Source organism: Aptenodytes forsteri, unplaced genomic scaffold, assembly GCF_000699145.1.
Source record: "Aptenodytes forsteri isolate BGI_AS27 unplaced genomic scaffold, ASM69914v1 Scaffold402, whole genome shotgun sequence".
NCBI classification, from domain to species: Eukaryota; Metazoa; Chordata; class Aves; order Sphenisciformes; family Spheniscidae; genus Aptenodytes; species Aptenodytes forsteri.
Window position 1 is genome coordinate 500281 of NW_008795144.1, and position 21523 is coordinate 521803.

Here is a 21523-nt window from a genome sequence, read left to right on the forward strand (position 1 = left end):
CTATTCCTCTGCAGCACCATGTATGCACGATTTAATTGCCAGGTCATAGTCTGGCTGCTTTACAAAGTCAACTGGCTGGAATATCTAAAGCTTTGACAGAATTCTGCATAATGAGATGATAAATCAAACCAATTGGCATTTTTTCCTTTTAGGAACTGTAGCTCTACACAGCATTACTTTTATGCAAATAGTTTTTCCTTAACTATATAACTATGGATGGAACAGACACATAAAGTCAAAGCCAAATGGCTCTGAGATTCAGGATGTCAAAATGGGAGTTCTTGATAGATTACAGACAGACTTAATTGTTGAAGTTAAAATCCACATCGGAAAAGGAACCAAGTTTGAAGCTACTTTATTCTGGTTTTCAAGTCTGTTAATAACTTTTGATGGGATACAGAATGTTCTCACTTGCTACTCATTCCAGTGTCTGTTAACAGTAGGAAAAAGGCGGTGGCCTTTTTTTTTTTTAAACTTGCTTGGTCAAAAATTATTACATGTAATTGTAAACTAGACCCACAGAGTACTATTTTTCAGAGTGAATACTGTTCAGTGATAAACTCTTACTTTCCATCTGCAAAGTCTGCATCACATCATACTATTATGAAAAAAAAGGCTACTTTTACAAATATCCTTAAGAATTTTTAGTAAAATTCTCATTTCAACAGGTTTATACTTACAGGTCTTCAAAAACCTCCCACTTGAAAAACACTCACTGAAAAACCTACCCTATGCTGCATGCAAGGGTAAACATCAAAGGCAACTTGTAAAGTTCATTAAACACAGATACTGAATCACAGCTATGCTAAACCTCTCTACTGCAAGACTTGCATGTCTCTTGCACGCTCTTCCAAAGCCAGCCAAAATCAGCAGTAGCAGACACACCCAAGTTATTCCATATTCCCATCTGATTTCTCAACTACCGTCTACCATCTCCTGCATCCAGGGCATTGAATAAAAGACAATTAAGCTGCTGTAACTTCTCCTCCATTCCTCACTGGACAGTCCTACTTCTCTGGTACTCTCCTAATTGCTTTCACATCCTTTCATACTTCATTCTTTTCTTTGCCCTCTTTCGCCATTGCTCACTGTCTTGCCCAAATTAAGCAGGTGTCTAAAAAAGAAGACTGGCATTGGAAGGTATTTCTAAAAAACTTTTGTTAAAGGAGAACATTCTGGAAAGTATATGAGCAGTCATCAAGGCTGTTTTGTTTCTGATTTTGGATCAAGATGTTCCACCAAACTATATTTGCCGTTTCAGCAGGCCCCACATGCCCCATCCTTTCTTCACAGATGGCATTTATGGCAAATCTCAAGAGGGGCAGCTGGGTGAAAGTTATCAGATTAGTTTCTGATATGAAAAAAAAGGCTACTTTTACAAATATCCTTAAGAATTTTTTCAAGGGGGAATTTTATAACCAAGATTTTTCTAACAGAGCCGTGCTGTTCTGAATGGCGCTGTGATGAGAAAAATGAGGCCAGGCCCAGAGCAGTAACTTTTCAACTCAGCCTAGCTGCAGCCAAAACAGAGCGTGAGAGCAGCCCCAGGTAACTTCATCTGATCATGAGTAGAGACAGCTTATTCTGCTAGAAAATCTGCAGGGGCAGAAACCTCCACCAACGGGGCTGTAAAACCTTATGCCACTACAGCTGCTTGTATAGTCAATGTCTGACTAAGGCCACGGCATAACAGCTGGGATAACTATATACTTTCTAAGGCAAAACGCTGTTCAGAATACTGACTCTGCGAATGAAGTCCAGAAGAAAAAGTTTTGTCCGAGCAAAGCAGTTTTTGCACACTAAATTTTCAGCCTTTCTCTACTGATAACCCCGTCACACTCTCCTTCAAAATCCTCATTTGTGACATCATGCCTAAAATTCATCTATCTGATCTTACAGATAGGGTGTGCCAGTGTATTTGTTCTAGAAAGTACTTATACACATTAAGGGGTTGAAAAGAGTAAGTAACAGTTATTTGCTCTTATTCATGGCTGCTGTATCTTCAGTGAAATCAAATCAGTTGCAACAGGACTGAATTTGGCCCTGGCACGTATTTGCAGCATACATCTCATTTTAACCTTTGCTATTCTGTATTGTATATTCTTCGGGCAGGGCACCATAAGAAGATAAAGGTGGAAATGCAAGCACACATAGCCACACTTTTGCCACCTGTACCTTGACACAATTAGCAAGTGTTTTGAAAAAGCCGTGCCAAGGGTTTCATCGCAGAGTATGAACCAGTCCAAAAGTATCCAGAGCCCAAATACATCCCTGTGTTTTTCCTTCTGTTGTCATCTGCACTAACTAGAATAAAATTAGCACATGCAAGCTCATATCTGCTGCTACCCCACGCACACTTTGTTTCAAAGGTACACCTGTAACTGGTAAGCACTCGTTCCTCTTTTTGAGGATACTACTACTGAGACAAGTATCTGGCTTCTTTTCGCAAAGCTTTCAGCTTAGACCTCTGTTGGATAACTTTTAAGCAGGTATTTCCAAAAATATGGAGTATCCTTTTTTTGTACAGAATGGATATACTAACTATGGGACCAGAGTATTTAGAAAAAGAGATAAAACTAAGTCTAAATATTTCACTCTCTCCTAAACACTCATTTTTGAACCAGATGGGCAGGCAAACTAAGTGCTTGCAGCAAGCCTCTGAGAAACTTCCTTTCTCAGTTCTGGCCTCCCAGCCTTCCAAGTCACACAGTCTGGTCCAACTTTCACAATGCATTCATTCTGCTCCTGGGAACCTCTCAGCCCATTACAGTTTTCATCCTCATCACTGCATGGGAATATTTGTGGGGATATTCCTTAGCTGAGCCATCCTTTTACATTTTCTGCTTAGTTTTTTAAACACTATCCTCTTGTGGGGGGGTTACTTGCGAAGTTGGACCAAACGGGCAGAGTACATTTATTTAAAAAAAAAAAATAATCAGAATTTCCTAAACCCATTAATAAAAACTACCCAAAACTCCTACTACAAATGGGAAAGCTTAATATTGGCCACTAGGAGTAACTTGTCACAGAAAGTATGTGTGACACAGAAAGTCTTTTTAACAGGATGGCTGTTGACACAGCAGGTTTTTTCCCCTTCAAGAAAACCAGTTAGAATAAAAAAGCTGAAAAAATATCTTTAGCGTCTCTCTGATCTACTAAAATCTCACTTGCAGAAACAAACAAAAATTCTTTAACTGACTCTTAGAGCTGGCATCACGTACACATAATAAAGGAATTCCAGAGGCTTCTACACTCGCCAGCAGGTGCTAGCTCTCCTTTCTTGAAACAACTTTGTTAAGTCCTGAAACTACTTTTCAGCCTCAGAATAAAAATCCAATATTCTTCCTATATATAAAATCCTGTGCTGATTCTTCTGAAGACTAATCCATCTCTTACTAGCATATACAGATCTTCTTAAGTTCAACCTGAACTTATCACAGCTCTGCTAAATACTACTTTCTGCAACAACAACAAAAATCCTGCCATTGTGCAATGCACAAGTGACTTAAAGAGTCACTACCTTAACGCGTACAAAGCAGTGCATTTAAAAACTTAGCATGACAGGGGCAGCACAAAAGCAGTAAGTGTTTCTGCTTAGGGTACTGGGCAATAGCAGAGCTAATGAGCCATTTCCAACATTTTAAAGACTCTGCCTCAGTTTAAAGATCATGTAGATCTGCTTCAATTCAATGCAAACTGGAAGAATTTGGCTGCATCTATCTGAAACAGTCTTTAAAAAATGGTAGTATAATGGACAAATATTTTGGCATGCACGCAGGCATGTAAACGTTTTTAATCAGGACATCTTTGTCAGAGTAATGAAATAGCGATTAGGCAATGCTGAGAAACACTGGTGCAATCTGTCACATTCCAGCCCCAAGGAACTGAACTGACCACTGACCAGTGAATGAAATTACAGTATCATTATAAAGATGTGCAGCAAAACCAATCAGTGCCACCCACACCATAGCAGAGCATGCAGTTACTACTACATTTTGGCTTACCTACAGATGCAGACCATCTCTCGCAGCCTGGCCTTCTGCTCCCTGCTGATTACAGTGCTTTTACATTGACTGCAGCGAGGCAGGAGCTACAACAGAAGGGGGTCAGGCCAAATTATGTTCTTTTTACAATGTTATTTATCAGTATGTATTTCCGTGCTGAGGCAAGTACCTCCAAAACGTCATTAGAGTACTGAACAAGCCCATGGTCATGGAAAAATTGCTTCAGTACCACCTGCTACAAAAGATACAGTAAACAAAAGAGCAATTCCAAATGCAGAACTAAAACACAGCAATTAATATAGCTGGTCTCCCTTCCTTCTGGACGTATCCCCAGGACCATTTTCAGCAGTCCTCGATATCCTACATCTTCAAATGTGGGAGCTTTCCTGATCTTTTGTTTATGACACTCATATTTGAGCAAACTTACCCATTCACAAAGCAGCAGAAATGGCTTCTGCAGCTGTATCTACAGTGATGACTAGCAGTTGAGAACTGTCTTTACATGTCCAAGTGCGTTCTGGTATCTGCTTTTCTAAGTTGATTTCAATATAAATTTAACACAGGATGTCAGTGTCCTACCTGTTGAGCTTCCTCTCCTATTATTGCCCACAACACGAGCCAGCAGATGGTAAAAAGCTGAATGTTATCTTAACTTCCTCCAGAATTCATCCATGCCAACTGCAACTCAGACCCTGAAAAGGGCCTTCACTCAGCTAGGAAGTAATTTCAAATTTTGTAAGCTTTCCAGAGCATAGTGCTGACATTTTTCCTTTCCTTGGCCTCTCAGAGAAGAAGCTGAGCTCCTGGCTTTTATGTGAGGATTTTTTTTTTTATATATATACATAAACAAGCAGTGCTCAGTAAAAGGAGGGAACTAATCGAAAGTTACGAAGTTAGGCCATTTTAATTCTTGGGTGAGCAGTCAAAACTACATCAGAAGACCTTCATCAAGCCAGAAATTTTGGATGGAGAAAGACCGTTTCACTTGACCACGTCACATCCCAGCACCCAACCACGACGAGAAAGTACACAGAGAGAAGAGTGGGCAGTCGCTCTCATTTTGGCATAAAAAAAGCGGATTTCTACAGGAGAAAAGAGACCTAAAAATTCTCTAAGGCAGGACAGGGCAGCCTTGGAGTATGCCACATTAGCAGCTTCACAAGACAGCTGGAATGCTGGGACAACGTCACCACAATGAACCAGATGCTGCAAAATGAGAAGCCGCCTTCTGCCTCCACTCTTATCACCTCTGAAAAACAGTGAAGGCCAGGGCCAGGAAAGGGAGAAAGAAAATGGAAATTCCTCTCCAGTTTTAACTCATGCCAGGGCACATAAACCTACTGATGATTTCATGTCCTCTTCGTCTGCATCATGGAGGATGCTGTAAGCAGGGGATAAAAGGGCAGCATTCAACATACTATACACTGCAAACTGAAATTACAGTAAGAGCAAAGACACCTTTACTGAACAATGACAAACAGAAGTCCCTGTATCATCCTTTCAGTTTATGATACAAAGAAGTGCTCCCAACAAGAGACCTCAAGACTGCAAGAGTCAGGTTTGTTTTGGTTTTTTTCAGACAAGATAGGCATTTAAGTATGTGCCAAATTTGTAACTTGACCATGTAAGTATAATTTCAATACACAAATGTTCATCAGCTATATTAAAAAAATAAACCTTTAAAATAGATACAATCCTCTAGGAAAAACATTTATTCAACTAATTTACAGAGTAAGCCAATTAAGGCAAAATATATTACTTGGAAGTAGGCAGGCTTTCACTGGGTACAAATATGAGCTGGTTTAACAGTATATTGTATATAAAAATGTCCTTTGAAAGCATCTAAGAAAGGTAAAGGCAGAGCAATATAAGCTGAAAATCTGCTTTTTTAAGGCAAACAAAAAGTATTTGTTTATTGTTCATTTCTTAAAAAAAATATTATTACCAAAATATATTCTTCACAATTACTTCCATATTTCTAAATAAAGATTTAAGATTGTGTGAGCTTGGATAGAGGGCATTTATAGCCATGAAGAAAATCAGACACCACTGAAGACTCATATGAGAAACAGTGAACTCATGACATCAAGAAAGCATTTAAGACTTAAAAATGTTTAGAAAACCCAGGATAGCAAGTGATACACATCTCACCATTTTCCACATCAAATTGCTGACAACCACAACCTGATAGAAGAAATTACATAATTCCATATAAAATATGAAGTTTGGAAGCACTGGAGTAAATTACGTTGTTGAAACTGCCGAGATAATTTCATGCGTATGTGGTACCTCATCTAAAACCCACTGAAGCAACTTGAAATTTGTCTAGTGTTTTAATTGGACATGAATTTCATTACTGTTACATAAAAAGAAGAAAGATGCAGCATGGAAAATAAGATTTCAAAATTATTTAGCAACAACTTCAACTAATGGGGCATGGATTTGTGCTCTTCTTCAGCAGCTCACTGTTACGTGTTGTACAAACTACTCAGCATCACTCCTGAGAACTTATATACAGACACCAAACCTATGAGGTGTTAAGTACCACCTAAGCACAGGCCCTAAGAAAACATCTAATACAGAAGGTAGTCTCTCTGGATTGAAATGCATATGTGTGTTATGCTGTCAACATGTTTATATTACTAATATAATAGAAACAGCTAAACAATGAACCCCTTCTTTAAAAATGGATACTAACTAAAATATCTCAGCAAATGCCTAGTAAGTTGTCAAATAATAGCACATTCCACTTTACAAACTGTAATGCTATTTGTCCCAGTTATAAATACATGTTTGTTCTGATTTCCTGTTTTGTGAATCATATTGGAAATCATATAGTAGTTAAAAATTGCTCATTTCCACTATTGGAAATGACCTTCACTTCTTAAAAAGTAAAATACAGTTTACAGTTAGATTACAAATCTGTGTTGTATCCACTGAGAATTAGAGTATGTAGCTTTCACTTAAATTCTAGAATCAAAATCAGTATTCCTTAGTGTCATGGATCAGCCTTCTTTCAAACAGTCCTGGGTGGTAAGTGTTGTTTGTACATTCCTGCTAGAGCCTTAGCTGCACTGTAGATCATCTGTCGACGGGACATGCCAGTGAATACCATGTGCCAATCAGTCCTGTTGACGTTCAGTATACTCTTCTCAAGCACTTCGCCCACGGTCACCAACAGGCCTGACCATCTCAGATTGTAGTCCTGAGGAGTGAGACTCTTAGCCTGTGTAACATTTTGAGAAGTGATTATTGAAAGAGTTTGAAATGAGTAGTTTTGTTTCTATCTTCACCATTACCAACTTTCCTAAGTAATCACTCTTACATAGAATCATAGAATCATTAAGGTTGGAAAAGACCTTTAAGACCACCGAGGCCAACCGTCAATATCAATAGGACTACATGGCAAATTAAAGGGCATCAGAATCCAAATTTCATACTGCCCCGTAATTTGCCTAGCCAATTATACTTTTTGGATTTGTATGTCATGATCCAAATGACATCTGAACAGTATAAAACTAAAATATGATGCTTAAGAGAGTAAAGCATTCTGCCATTACCAGGACGTAGTTTTCTCTTTTGAAGTAGCCAACAGATAGAATCAATAACCATACATATTTATACAATGACTCTTATCCTCCAAATGTTTTAAAAACAGTTAAAATGTCCCTCTGAAACAGGCAAGTAGCCAAATACAAGAAGAAAGCTGAGCCTGGCAGAAATGGAGGACTCAGCTATTTGCATGAGATCAGAGAGGGATTACATACTGTAATTCCCTGAAGTTGGAAGCAGAAGGGAAACAGTGGGGGAAGTATCACTGCATTTATCCCATCTGATGCTCATCCTAGGCAACCACCTGTGGCCACTGTCACATACAATGAAGGGTAGAAGACTTTTAGCCTCAGTAAGGCTGTTCTTAGTATTACTCAGTTCTTCATAGCATTGCACATTGGGCCCAATTCTTCATTCAGATTTTATTTTGACAAATATTCAAGTTAGTCTGTTTCCAGTGCATGTGCAGCAGATCAAAGTTCATTAGTGTGTTCCAGCCTTCCTAAAACTACTGTCTTGCAACAAAAACAGCATATATAAGTTTGTTAGAATACGCAGTCTGCTCCAATATTGAAATAACTTGTTTTTATCAAGAGCTACATAAAAGGCAGATTTCTTAAGCAAAGGAACAGGAAATTTTCCTTATTAGTCAGAACATATTGGCAGTAAGAAGTAAATAAGAGTGCATCTAGCTGTAAGGAGGGACTGAATATCTGATTATGATATCTCCATTATGATCCACAATTGCACATAACTTTATAAATTAATTATTTGGTATTTTTACTGCTAAAAATCAGCAAACTTCAAATAAAATAAAAAAAAAATAAATAAACCACCTTGCAGTAGTTTCCCACCATGGTTGCAATTTCTGGCTCAGCCAAAAACAAGATGACACCTGGTCTCTTAACAGAAAAAGGGTCTTGAAACAAGGCCTCAAATCCACCTTTTTACCTCCTCAAATCAAGCAATATTTAGAGTTATGAACAGCCATGAGTCTCATATTATATGCTCAGAAAACTCTATGCCATTGGTAGAGACATTAACAAAAGAGTATCTATTCTATACAGTCAGTTTTAGCACTATTTCCATTACACAGAACAATAAAACACATAGCTAGCAAGAATTTCAAAGAACATAATTGCTTTTAATGTTGCCTCTATTAAATCTTTTGTACTGTGAATAACAAATAACATTGCCTGTCCAACACATACTTCTTCTCTGTTCTTAGGCTGAAATACAACTATACAATTGCTGGTTTTTTTCCTGTTGTAATCTAGATTTTGCTTAAAGATATTGGACTGGATGTATACAAACATATGTTTCTTGCACACCCCTGAGAGAAACCCACTTTGATTCTCTAAGAGACATAATGGGAACAAAGGTAGCAACTAGTGCATGCACACAAAAAACCCAATGATTCACCACCACGCATTATGTGTAAATTAGCTGAAATATATAATAGCAAGACTAGGAAAAACAAAGCTATATTTTGCTGTTGATGTATATACAAGAACTGTTTTCTTTAAATAGGAGAGCAGAATTTGATCTAAATCAAATTTAAAGGCTTACAGTTCCACTGAATCTGTACTATACACCAAGCTATACACTACATGGGTTGCATAAAAGTTAAAACAAGAACGTTTTCTGCTATTGCAAGGTAAACGCTACTTTTCAAAGTTACAAAGTATGCTTACCTAAGAGAAAAAAATCCTCAAAAAGTTAAGCTATTAACTATAGTTTTTAAATTACAAAAATAGAGAATATTCTGTGAAACAAAAATCAAAGATACCTATTGTGCTTTATGTTTAAAAAAATAATTTAGTCCATACCAATGCTCCATAGAGAATGTGACAATTATTTAAGTAGTAACTTCACATTGCTGTGCCTATTTTCACAGCATCATAGAATGGTTTGGGTTGGAAGGGACCTTTAAAGATCATCTAGTCAATGAAGTTGTATCTGCTTAATTAATATTTTTTTCCTGTAGCTTCACGTCTTTCTCCACTCTCTGAAAAGCATTGTGGAAAACTACAGAGAGACAGAGCAGTATTTCTCCTTTTGCCACTCATCAGCTTTTCAAAGTTGTAAGAACTCTGAAAAATAAGAACTAAAACCAATCCCACAAATGTTCACTCTATTGGAATTGGTACTACCAAAAAAAAAAAATTAAACAGTTACTATTTGTTTTCTCAAAACAAACCCCTGAGGACCAAACCCCAAATAGTTTTGTTTTGAAATTCTTCACAGAAACATTTATTTAAAAAGAATTTTCAGACCACAGTTAACTAATGTATGACTCCTATCTGCTGTCAGGCAACATGCAGCAACTGGAGTTTGGAGTAATTCCCAGTGTGTGCTCAAAGAAATGTAAACAATCTGATGAAAAACTTCTATTGGTGATATCTAAGAACTGCATAGTACTGCATTATTTTCCCTGGGATGAACCATGATATTTCCAAGATTTAAATGTTTCAATTTCAGAAATTTTACATCCGTGTCAGAATAGCACAGTCAGAAGAGCAAATCAGTCTTGGCTTTTAGGTGAGAGTCTACACGTTCATGGTGGAACTAAGTCCAAGCACAGATCTGAAGAAGGGGTATCCTTTATTTATTTATTTATTAGGAATGAGGTTTTGGAATACTAATCAGTACAGTATGCTGTCTGGTTGCTGGTAATTAACAATTACCGAGGCTTTATAAGCTTTATTAAAAATTGAGTGGTAAGATCTCAATTTATAAACTTGTGCCTAAATGAAGTGTAAGCTACTTCACTGAATTGCTAACATGCACATGTGTGCACACAGACACTTCACTATGACACAGTTTTGTTGGCATTAGATGAAACTCCAATACATATGTGAAATAAGTTAAGGAAAGGAAACCAAGCCTTCGGATGGATACGAGTGCTTACTGCACTTCCTTGGTGCAACTTCTTAGTGCGTTACTTAAGCTGCAAAGACCTCCTTCTGCACCTGAGGAAGAATGAGTATTCTTATTTTATCTATGTAAAGATTCATGAGGGTTAATTTTGAGTCACTGAACCCAACTGATGACAAGATTTCAATGATTAAAGTTATATTTCCTTTTTGAGGCAGTACTTCTTTGTGGTTAATTTCTTCTTGGTTAATATTTCCTCTTGCTTAATTTCTTCTTGAAATATTTATTCTTCATTAATAGAAAAGTAAAACTAGTGCTTCCAAGTGCCATGTATTCCAGAATGAGACTCTTGATCAAGAATTGCTTTGCCACAAATGCCTAAAGATTTTTAGGTAATACGTCAACGTGATTCAAAAATAGTTTTTATCCTCGTTTCATAAATTAAAACATTCAAGTGGAGTAACTGTCAGTAAGAATTGACATCATAAATGAAATTAAAACTTAAGTCTTATGTCTCAACCATTAATCCAACGTTGGTAAGAAAACAGAAAACTCACCTGCTGAACATATTGCAAAGGCACTGGTGTTGCTTGGGTAAAAGCTTCCAGATGAATTCCATGAATTGGATCCTCAATAATCAGACATCCAATGTCAAACCACCTGCAATGACGTGCAAGTTACTTTAGAGTACTGAGTTATCACTCAGTTGAAAAACAACATGTTAGCAGTTGAATTATGACCATTTTACAAACTCTACTACAAATGTAGTAATAATGTAATAATGAGTTTCATCAGTGTTCTAGTATTTTTCAAGTAAAATTTACATATATCAATTTTTATATATATAAAAAATTATCGTGCATGTATATGCATGTAAAATACATAATATACATAAAAATATATAAAATACCTGAAACTTACAGCTCAAAGAAACAAAGAAAGCTGGTGGGGTGGGCACGTGTGCAGAGATGTTCTTTTGCCTATATTTATTATGCTAAAGTTTTCATTCAATCTTTGAAAGAATGTTTCTCATTAAGATAACCTTCCCAAACTAAAAAAAAAAAATCTGAAAAATCTGTTTATCATTCATGTTCTATATGCAGAAGATTTTTTGGTATGTCTAATCCTATAACAATCATTTAAATGATTTATTCAGAGAAACACCTCTGCACCTTTCAGAAAAGATGGTGCCTGCTGTAGCAGACACAGTAAAGGCTACTACTGAAGCAGTACCCGAAATGGTTCCCTATCTAGCTTGCAAAAACATTACATCATTTCTCCCGATCAACAAACTAACAATACCGACATGATCCAAACAAAACCGACGGCAATGCATCATCACTGCCTCAATGTATTCAATTCCTAAAACAGTTTTACAGTTGAGTTGCCACAGGAGAAACATACTCCAGGGAAAGCACAAACACAAAATCAAGGCCAAGAATCACAGAAGATTTAAAAAGGAAAATATTATCGTAGTTGTTGTTTCATATATATTACATGTGTCTACATATAAATTGTATTTTATTCTTTAAAGTGTGGGAAGGAAGGATGTTGTTATAAAAAGAAATGCAAGACTCCAATTTTAAGAAACGACTGGCTGGGCCACATAAGCTTCATGTTAAGAGTTTAGTGGAGCAAGACAGGAAGAAGTACTTCACTTGCATCATCTTCGTAGCGGGGAACAGGGCACTGGAATGCTCTGTGATAGAGGACTACCTCACTTGCAACTATGAAAGACTGTTGAGAAAGCTTCATGGTTAAAGATAACTTGCTCCCAATTAATAAAGGAGTTAGTCTAAAGGGTAAAACACACATAAAAGAGTTTGCAACCTTTTCTGCAAATAGTATTCAGGACATGCAATTGGAAGGGGAAATAATGTCCTTCAGCTGTCTGATGGACAACCGAGAAGTTTAGCTGTGAGCAGTGACTGATACGTTAAGTGTTAGGTGTAGGGCTCTTAGTATTGGTGGGTGGTTACTTGGAAACTCCTTTCCTTTGGACATGCGTGAGTATGGTAAACAACATCAGCAAAACGCTGACTGCATCCCCCATATTAGAACTGTAACACCACAATGCTCACTTCAGAATAATAATTAATCAATTACTAGCACTGTGACCTATCATTTCACTGCAGAAAAAAGCAAGGGCCAAAAATAGTTCAAATGTTTTTTGTAACACCATGCAAGGAAGCTTTCAATGTTGCCTACTGAATAAAAATTAAAGCATGCATTAAGTTATTCTTTGTTTCTACTGTAACTAATATGGAAGATCAAGACATTCTTGGGACCTGTAACATCTGGACAGAAGAGCTAGCATTGCTTTCAATAACACTGCAGTCCTGGGTGAGCTCTTTCATGTTGAGTACTTTAAGCAACATTTTCAGATTCAGGAATGAGTAAATTCAAAGGACGAGAACAGCAACTATTTTGAAACAGAGATCTCATTGTCATAGTTACTCCTTTGTGGAAATACGGTAAAACATCTAAATCAGACTAGATGGAAATAAATACTAAACAAAAATTAAAACACTTCCTAATTCTATTTACTTCAGAAAATTCACCATCCATCTTCCACTAAGGATACTAAATGTACCTTTAAAAATGGAGCAAGAGCAGAGTATGTGTCAAAAAAAAAAAAAAAAAAACCAAACCCCACCAAAGCCCACCACATGAACAAAAATGCAAACATTAGAACAAAACTATTTAAGTTTTCATTAAGAAAAACATGATATTGTCCTAATGTTTTGGAAATTAATTATAAAGCTACTTCAAGAAATGTCTGTCAAAAAGCATGTTATGAAATCAAGTAGTAATGTATTTGAAAACACCATTGTTATGTCTGTGCAGTGCAAATTAAAAGTAGTAAGTACATTCTCGGTGAAAGGAAAATGGATAACACATTATCTGATAAAATGATATTACTACAAATGCCAGAACATCTCCTAATATACTTTCTGAAGCGAACACAATTTCAGAGAAAGAGAAGAGAGAGTGTGCACACGAGAGTGAGCAAACTACTAGCCAAATTCCAACTTTTACAGCTCCTTAATTTTGTCAGTTCAGTATAACTTCATTGTGTTTTTAAATTGTGAATCTTGAAAAACCTGACAAGGATTTTGTATATTAAAGTCTCAAGATGTCTGGGCAAAAAGCTGAAGATCATCACCAAAATCAAGTCTGCCAAAGCAATACTGAAGACAGACTCTTTCCTTTCTTCTGCTCAGAGTGACACTGCCAGCAACTCTTTATAGGCCCCTTTAGGTCAACAAAGAATATTCCTTCCCCCCCTGCCCACGGAATATATTTAAAGTTCTCACTTGTCAGGAAGCAATTCTTCAATGAAGTTTTCTACTGATACAGCAGGCTGTTTTTCATGTATTATTCCTGTCCGACGCAAGCTGTCTATCCTTTCTTGGGCTCCCTAAATGGTAACATAAGCTGTTAGACAACATTGTCTTTGAATCACAACATAGTACAATACTTACAGATGAATGCAAAAAGAACTCTAGAACATACTTTCCAAGTTAAACAGAAAATATGAGAGATTTTGAAAAATGACTCTTATTTCAATGTTAGAAAAACAAAAAACAAAAGTCATCAAAAGCCATAATGGCATCCCAAACAGTAACAAAAACTATGATAAAACTAATTAAATATTTTTGGGGTTTTTTTCAATGAAAAAGACCTAGATTACCATGCAAAGAATTCCTAACCTGTAACTGTGCCAAGTTTCACTGTTAGAGCATCAGTATACATTTCTGTTACTCACACTGACATTTTTGCAGCTTAAGATTTGTTGGGTTTAGATCTTTAAGAGCTTTGGACCAACTTTGTAAGACCAAGGGAGAGAACCTCTTTGTTGTGGTACCTATCCAACTAAAATGTAGGAATCATTTGCTCCAAACCTGTTATCACTCTGAAGTTGTAATAGAAATATTACTACTACTATGCTGCAGTAGCTGAACAGGTAAAGGAACATATACATTATCCTCCTTTACCTCAATATAAAATTGTATCAGCTAATATATTGCTATGAGGGTAGGCTTTACTCAGCTGTGAACACTGCCACAGCACTTAGGAGAAAATACTTCCTTTTTAATGAGTAAATTATTTGCTTCCATTTTAGAAACAGAGTATTAAATAGTTGTTTTCAAGGTTTTTAGTTATTGGCCAAGGAGGTGGTTGCACCTAGATATACCTGACGAACATGTACATTTTTAAAATCTGATGAAACAACCTTTGCTAAGCTTTCCTCTGGGCCAGCACAGCTGTTTGCAACGCTGCACAATGAATTCTTACTTTTTAAACATAACATAGATCTGTTCGGGAAGATCCCTGACAAGTGTTGATTAAACTACCTTTGATCTATAGAATCAGTGGGGAGACAACTCGGTCTCACAGAGTCTCTTTTAATTTCTAACATTCCCAACATGGTGTGCTAGCAATAGACTATGAAGAAATGCCTGATATACTTTGAAACTACAGTAATATCACAATGTATGCTAGATGTGATGGCAATCAATGACAATGTAAGAAAACCGACATGAAAATTCATTTGCTGTGAATGTGTTTGCAAAAAAACCCCAAAAACTATTTCAACAAGCAGCTTTAAACTGATCTAATGATCCAGATGGCAATACCAAGAAAAAAAAAAAAAAAAAAGATTTTTACCTGTGTTTACCTGTCCCACAAATTGATCTTCTCGTTATGGAAAATGAGATTCTTCTGGGTGAATGTTTCCACACTCTCTCTTTGCATTAGAGATACTTTAGTACTGTTATATATCAACTTACTTTTAAACCTGCAGCATAGCCCACAGGTTGGGGTGCGATGTTAGACTGTGCAGCCTCTCCAGTAACAACAGCCATTCCAAAGACTTCTTGAAAGGCATCTCGAATTGCTGCGACTTTTACCTCTTTATTAGAAGTAACCACTATGTCCAGTTCTCCCCCAGTTTCTGTAAAATACACATATATATATGCATGTATTTTTCCTCATTTCCATTATAAGCTAGTTCAAATACATTCTACATCTTAAGAGTATGCTTCAGTTGGTCTTTTTCTCACGCACTGTACAAAAGTTCTTTCATGAAGCAGAAGTAACAAGTTAGGAAGTAAAAGTTAGACGAATAGCTAAGTGATTCATGGATGAAAGACAGATAACAGGAACTGATGGTTGTTCAGCACCTGAAAAAAACCATACCACTCATTTAAGATGACAATTCATGGATTTACGAGAATAACTCAGACATCCTTTTCTAAGGACGTTTTGGTGTTCTGGGAAGTGGTAAGCAATGTTGGTGTGACACAGAAACTCTTCCTTATGAAAGGGACCAAGAACACAGATGCAGTTCACAAAATCCAGTGAACAGCAGTCAAATTACATAAGCTTTAAAAGAAAGGCTCGCATTACTTTCTAGTTGTCCTTGGACTGTGAATTTCAGTGTAATTTTATTGCCTGTCTGCCTCCCTACAGCTTTATCCTGTTTTCAGATACTAATTATCTATGGAACCAAAAAGTTGTAAGTATTCCTGAATGATCTCCATATGGCGGTACCTCCATAAAGAAGGATGAGTTTTCACTAAGATTTTTTAGAATAAAACAAAACAGTTCATGAATTAAAAGAAATCTAAAACTACTACAAAAGATTGATGAGCTCAATTATACCTCACATCTGTCTTTTATCACAGCTGGATCATTTTTATTATCAAACTTAATTTATGTAAAAACATCTCATAAAACTTGTCCCTGCTGTGACAAGCTTTTTTAAGAACAGCTTAAACTTTTTTCAAACACGGACTATGACATCAGAGAAAGCTGCATAAGTAAACTGCATCAGCAAGTGTAAAGGACAAATTAATGGACAACATGTCCACAAGCAAGCACTACAAGTAATAGGTATGGGCATGCCCTCTTGTCATCCTTAGCCCAATGGCTGTGGATGATGGAGGAGTACAAGGAGAAAGGACTACAGAAATCACCAGATCTACTGTCATTTACCATACAGCATCTCCTGTTGCTTCTGCTGAAGACAGACAATTGAGCTCGATGAACCACTGGACTAGAGCAACTCTTCTGTGAGGAAAGACTGACAGAGCTGGGAATGTTCAGCCTGGAGAAGAAAAGGGTCAGGGGGATCTTATTGATATGTACAAGTATCTGAAGGGAGGCTGCAAAGTGGATGGAGCCAGGTTCTTTCCAGTGGTGCCAAGTGTCAGGACCAGAAGCAGTGGGCACAAACTGAAACACAGGAGGTTCCATATGAACATCCAGAAAAACTTTTTTACTGTGAGGGTGCCTGAGCACTGGCACAGGTTGCCCAACATCCAGAAACTTTTTTACTGTGAGGGTGCCTGAGCACTGGCACAGGTTGCCCAGAGATGTGGCAGAGTCTCCATCCTTGGAGATATTCAAAAGCTGCCCTGACACAGTCCTGGGCAACTGGCTCTAGGTGGTCCTGCTGAGGGAGGGGGGTTGGACAAGGTGACCTCCAGAGGTCCCTTCCAACCTACACCACTTTGTGATTCTGTGATCCAGCAGGTCATTTCTTATGACAACAGTGGTAAACTAGTGGAGAAACAGCCTTCTAACCTGTCATTTCCCAGGCCCGCTGACTGCACAAAAACATGTTAAGCTACCTCTTAAAAGAAAAAAAGAACAGAGCCCAGCGGTTTTCCTTCTAAACACTAACACTCCATCTAATTACACATGCTGACAAAGTCTGCAGTATTTATCCTGATATAAGAAAAATTCCTCCATTGATAATGATAAGCCTGAAGCTTGAATTTTAAAGAAAAAAACAATTTAGTCTTTGGCACACCTCAGTTACAGGAAACATCTTTTTATGAAGAATCACCAGAGATATGCCAGAACAGTAGTAAAACATTCTATTTGGGTTTTTAGGCTATTTTTTAACTTTTTATTTATCAATTGCTTTACTGAACGGAATTAGGTGTACACATCACTGAACTTCAGGCAATTGTTTTAAACACTGGGTAACAACAGGACTAAAAAATTATTGAGAGTATCTTTTTTCATTGGTTCCTTCTTGATAGGAATCAAGTTAACATAAGTAAACAAGTGCTTAAAATTGACTGCAGGCTTTTGCTGAAGTTAGCGTTGTTTGAATGCCTAGGGATAGAAAAACTGTTAAAGAGTTTTTAATGCAACTGAAAACTAACCTATATCATACAGAGTAAATTACTGCATAGTAACTTAAGAATGGTAACTGTGCCCCATGTTTATGTATTGCAACAGCAGAATACAGATTATGTTATTTTGTATTAAGGATCATCATATATTAAAAGCATATCTTTGTTCATCACAGATACTACAGAAGGAAAACAAAGATATTACATGCATTAAAAGAAACAATTTTTGACAAGATCTGTCACACGCTATGGTAATATGGAAATATTAAAACCTAAAATATAAGAATTAGATATACCCTGGTAAATTCAGAGACAGAAGTGTCACATTAAGTTAAGCTCTGACACTTGAACATGAAATTTCATTGTACCTTGTGTATTACAAACTGAAATGAAAGTTCCACATACAATTTAAGATTCCCTGACGTCTTTTGTTATAAAAGCATTGATTATGCATATAAGGTGACCATTTCCTGTGCAGGCAGAAATTTTCTATTCCAGGTGCTTGCCTCAGATGACATCTTCACAATGTGTCAATAAAAACAGTTCAGCTCTTTTCAAGAAAGTGGTTACAGAAATACTATTTGCTCACACAAAAAAAAAAGTATTTCAGCCACCTTATCCAGAAGCTTTAGTAATTTCAGGCTTTGGTGCGAGGAATCTGAAATTTGTTTGGAATTGCCGCAGTGGAGACAGAGCAGAGAGAAGTGGGGCCACTTGTTGTTGAGGACATGGCTTTTGTTGATCCCAGAAAACATTTCTAGAAGGAAGTATATACTAAGTTTACAAATCTCTGCCCTATTTCCACAACCTGCAACTACAAAAAAAAAAAGCAATATATTAATGGCCAAGATGTATACAGATGCTTTCCCTTCCAACACGACTTTAGAGAACTTTGAGATAACCACTGAATTTGCTTACTCTAACTGAATCTTACAAGCAAAGCATTTTATTAGAATTACTTCCTCCTCTAGGTAATGTTGTTCTGTCCAATGAATACTGTGTCAAACTATCCAAAACGTCATTGGATACTGACAGATCCTATTTTAAAAAGGGACAGTCATGACTGCAATAGAAACCTTAAATACAATTCACCAAAATGTGCATAATCAACATTTACTGTAACTTTGCATTGCATCCCACTAATCCTCTCAAACACTTCCTCAGTTGCTGCCTGGCCTTCTGTGCTACTTTGGCTGTGATAGAGTTAATTTTTTTCATAGTAGCTAGTATGGGGCTGTGTTTTGGATTTGTGCTGGAAACAGTGTTGATAATACAGGGATGTTTTCGTTGTTGCTGAGCAGTGCTTACACAGAGTCAAGGCCTTTTCCGCTTCTCACACCACCCTGCCAGCGAGTGGGCTGGGGGTGCACAAGAAGCTGGGGGGGGGGGGAACGGTTCCCAAGTAACCGTTACGTGTGATGGAGCCCTGCTGTCCTGGAGATGGCTGAACACCTGCCTGCCGATGGGAAGTAGTGAATTCCCTGTTTTGCTTTCCTTACTTGCACAGCTTTTGCTTTACCTATTAAACTGCCTTTATTTCAACCCACAAGTTTTCTCACTCTTACTCTTCTGATTCTCTCCCCCATCGCACTGGGGGGAAGTGAGCGAGCGGCTGTGTGGTGCTTAGTGTGGCTGGGGTTAAACCATGACACTTTCTCACTAATTTCATATCCCACTATCTCCTCACTAGTCCGCTGCTGGGATATTTTCCCTTAAATGTAAGACAATTAACTACTACTCAACAATTAGGTCATCTTCCCCTTTTATTCCACATATTGTCCACTGGATTAGGACAATAGTGCAGCAACGTGGTTAGCTGGATCACAGAATAGGTCCAGCTGAAAAATAGCTCAGAAAAAAAAAATGCAAAAACATTTTAATAGTTTCTTTTCAGCCTTAGCAGTTTCCTGACCAGCTTCACCTACATGCAGATAAAGGGCAGTACTGGCACAACTAAGAAGGAAAATTGCTTACCAGACTGCTGGAAGAAAAAAACAAAACAAAAAAACCAAACAAAAAACCAAACAAAAAAACCCCCTCCAAACGAAACCACCAACCTGGACAAATTACATCTTTTGCTTCCCCATTTTAATGAAGTAGAAATCTCAGGTCAGTTATATGTGACATGCAACGTACTTAAGTAAAACAAAAAATGGTGAATACCACAGTGCTTCTCCTTCCTATTAATTTTTAATCTGTAATTGAAATGCTATACTTTTTTTTCCAGGCTCAATGCTCTCCAAACCAAACCACCAACCTGGACAAATTACATCTTTTGCTTCCCCATTTTAATGAAGTAGAAATCTCAGGTCAGTTATATGTGACATGCAACGTACTTAAGTAAAACAAAAAATGGTGAATACCACAGTGCTTCTCCTTCCTATTAATTTTTAATCTGTAATTGAAATGCTATACTTTTTTTTCCAGGCTCAATGCTCAGCAATACTTCAGACTTCATTAGACCATTTCAGAAGTTTAACGTTCCTACTAACTGATTCAGGAACTGCTTCAGGTTTGCCAAATTTCCTAAAAATAGTATAAATACTATTAGGCTAGAAAAGTGGAACAGCTGGAAGTCAGAAGAAAGCCTCAAAAGCTATGTGAATAGCTCTGTCCTGTGCCTCTCTAAGTATGCCTACCTTTCGGCTTGTTTTAAAATACCTCTGTCCTGTGCCTAAGTATGCCTACCTTTCGGCTTGTTTTAACTTTAATGTGATAGCTTACACAGTAGTATTTAAGCATGTGAGCTAACAGAACACATACAGTGTATTTTAAACTCAACTCCATTAAGGCTTAAATACAGACACAGTGGGAGAAAACAGTATGCAACTTAGGGATTATAGACAAGGTCTCTTCATTTTTTTTTTCTTTTTAATATCCTCATCTTTCACAATCTGAATTAAAGGGTATTACTATGCCACCCACTATCTGAACTACAGCGGAATACAAAAGTCAAATGAACCTCAAGACAAACATAAAAAAGCCTCCAGAGTGAGCATTTCACTGGACAATACACTTGAGAAATCAGTACATTTGAATTACACACTACACATACAAACTTCAAGTGTAAAAGTCGTGTGCTATTATATTAACTTCTCTAATGTTTACATGTATTACTTAATGGTTTGTCACAAATACTTACTGATATATGGAACCATGCCAGGATCCAGCGTTGTGATCATGGTCTCCACTGAATGTTTGGTTTTATCAAGAACAGACTTCACCATGGGATTCTCAGCTACACCCTAAGTTTAAGCAAATAGATATCCATATTATCTTGTTTTATTCACAAGAAACTCAAAATGTTACAGCTAAAAAACAAACAAAAAACAAATATTAAGCTGCTTTGTGTTTTTCTTACCACATTTACGCTTTGTAACACCTATTGTATCTCACTCCTCAGCACAAACGCTACAGGATATGACTATCAGTGCATAACTCTTCAGTTATAACATAAAGTTCAAATATCATCTTCACCATCCTCTTCTGCATTAATGCAGAAACAGCCCCATCAGTGATAGTGGGCAACACACTTGATCTAGTGCTATTCTGGGACCGGAAGCCTTGAGCATTTAGCAAAGCTGTAGATTCCCAATGCTAATTATAGGTATCATCAGACTAGGTAGCTAGATTTAGACCATGATGACTCAAGCTGAAGAGTCTCTCTTTTCTAACCTTCTTAAAGACAATAGGATCTATTTTTGAATGGCCCATTACTAACACGTATTTCTAGAGCAATTGAGCTGAAAGTCCTCAATTTATAGATTCTAAACATTGCTGGAAAAATGTCTACATTCTCCAGCCAAATCATAGGTGGAGCTGCTGACAGACCTAAAAGTTCATTAAATATAAACACAAACACTGTCCTGTGTCTTGCAAATAGTCTTAATGTACTTAAGTCTTAATGAGTCTGTCTCTTGTCAAAAGTGTATTGAAATT

The 21523-nt window shown here is 37.1% G+C and overlaps 1 protein-coding gene across 2 annotated transcripts in view; it reads right to left on the minus strand.

The window, feature by feature from the left end:
• Positions 1-5453: 5453 nt before the first annotated feature.
• PRRC1 (proline rich coiled-coil 1) overlaps positions 5454-21523 on the minus strand; it is a 32803-nt gene continuing 16733 nt past the window's right edge. For both annotated transcript variants that reach the window (XM_009278513.2, XM_009278512.2), the window contains exons 4-8: positions 20727-20829; positions 15227-15390; positions 13751-13854; positions 10991-11093; positions 5454-7230 (exon numbers count right to left, since the gene is read on the minus strand). In XM_009278513.2, the coding sequence (XP_009276788.1) occupies positions 7021-7230; positions 10991-11093; positions 13751-13854; positions 15227-15390; positions 20727-20829 (684 nt within the window). In that variant the 3' untranslated portion in view covers positions 5454-7020. The remainder of the gene's footprint in view (positions 7231-10990; positions 11094-13750; positions 13855-15226; positions 15391-20726; positions 20830-21523) is intronic.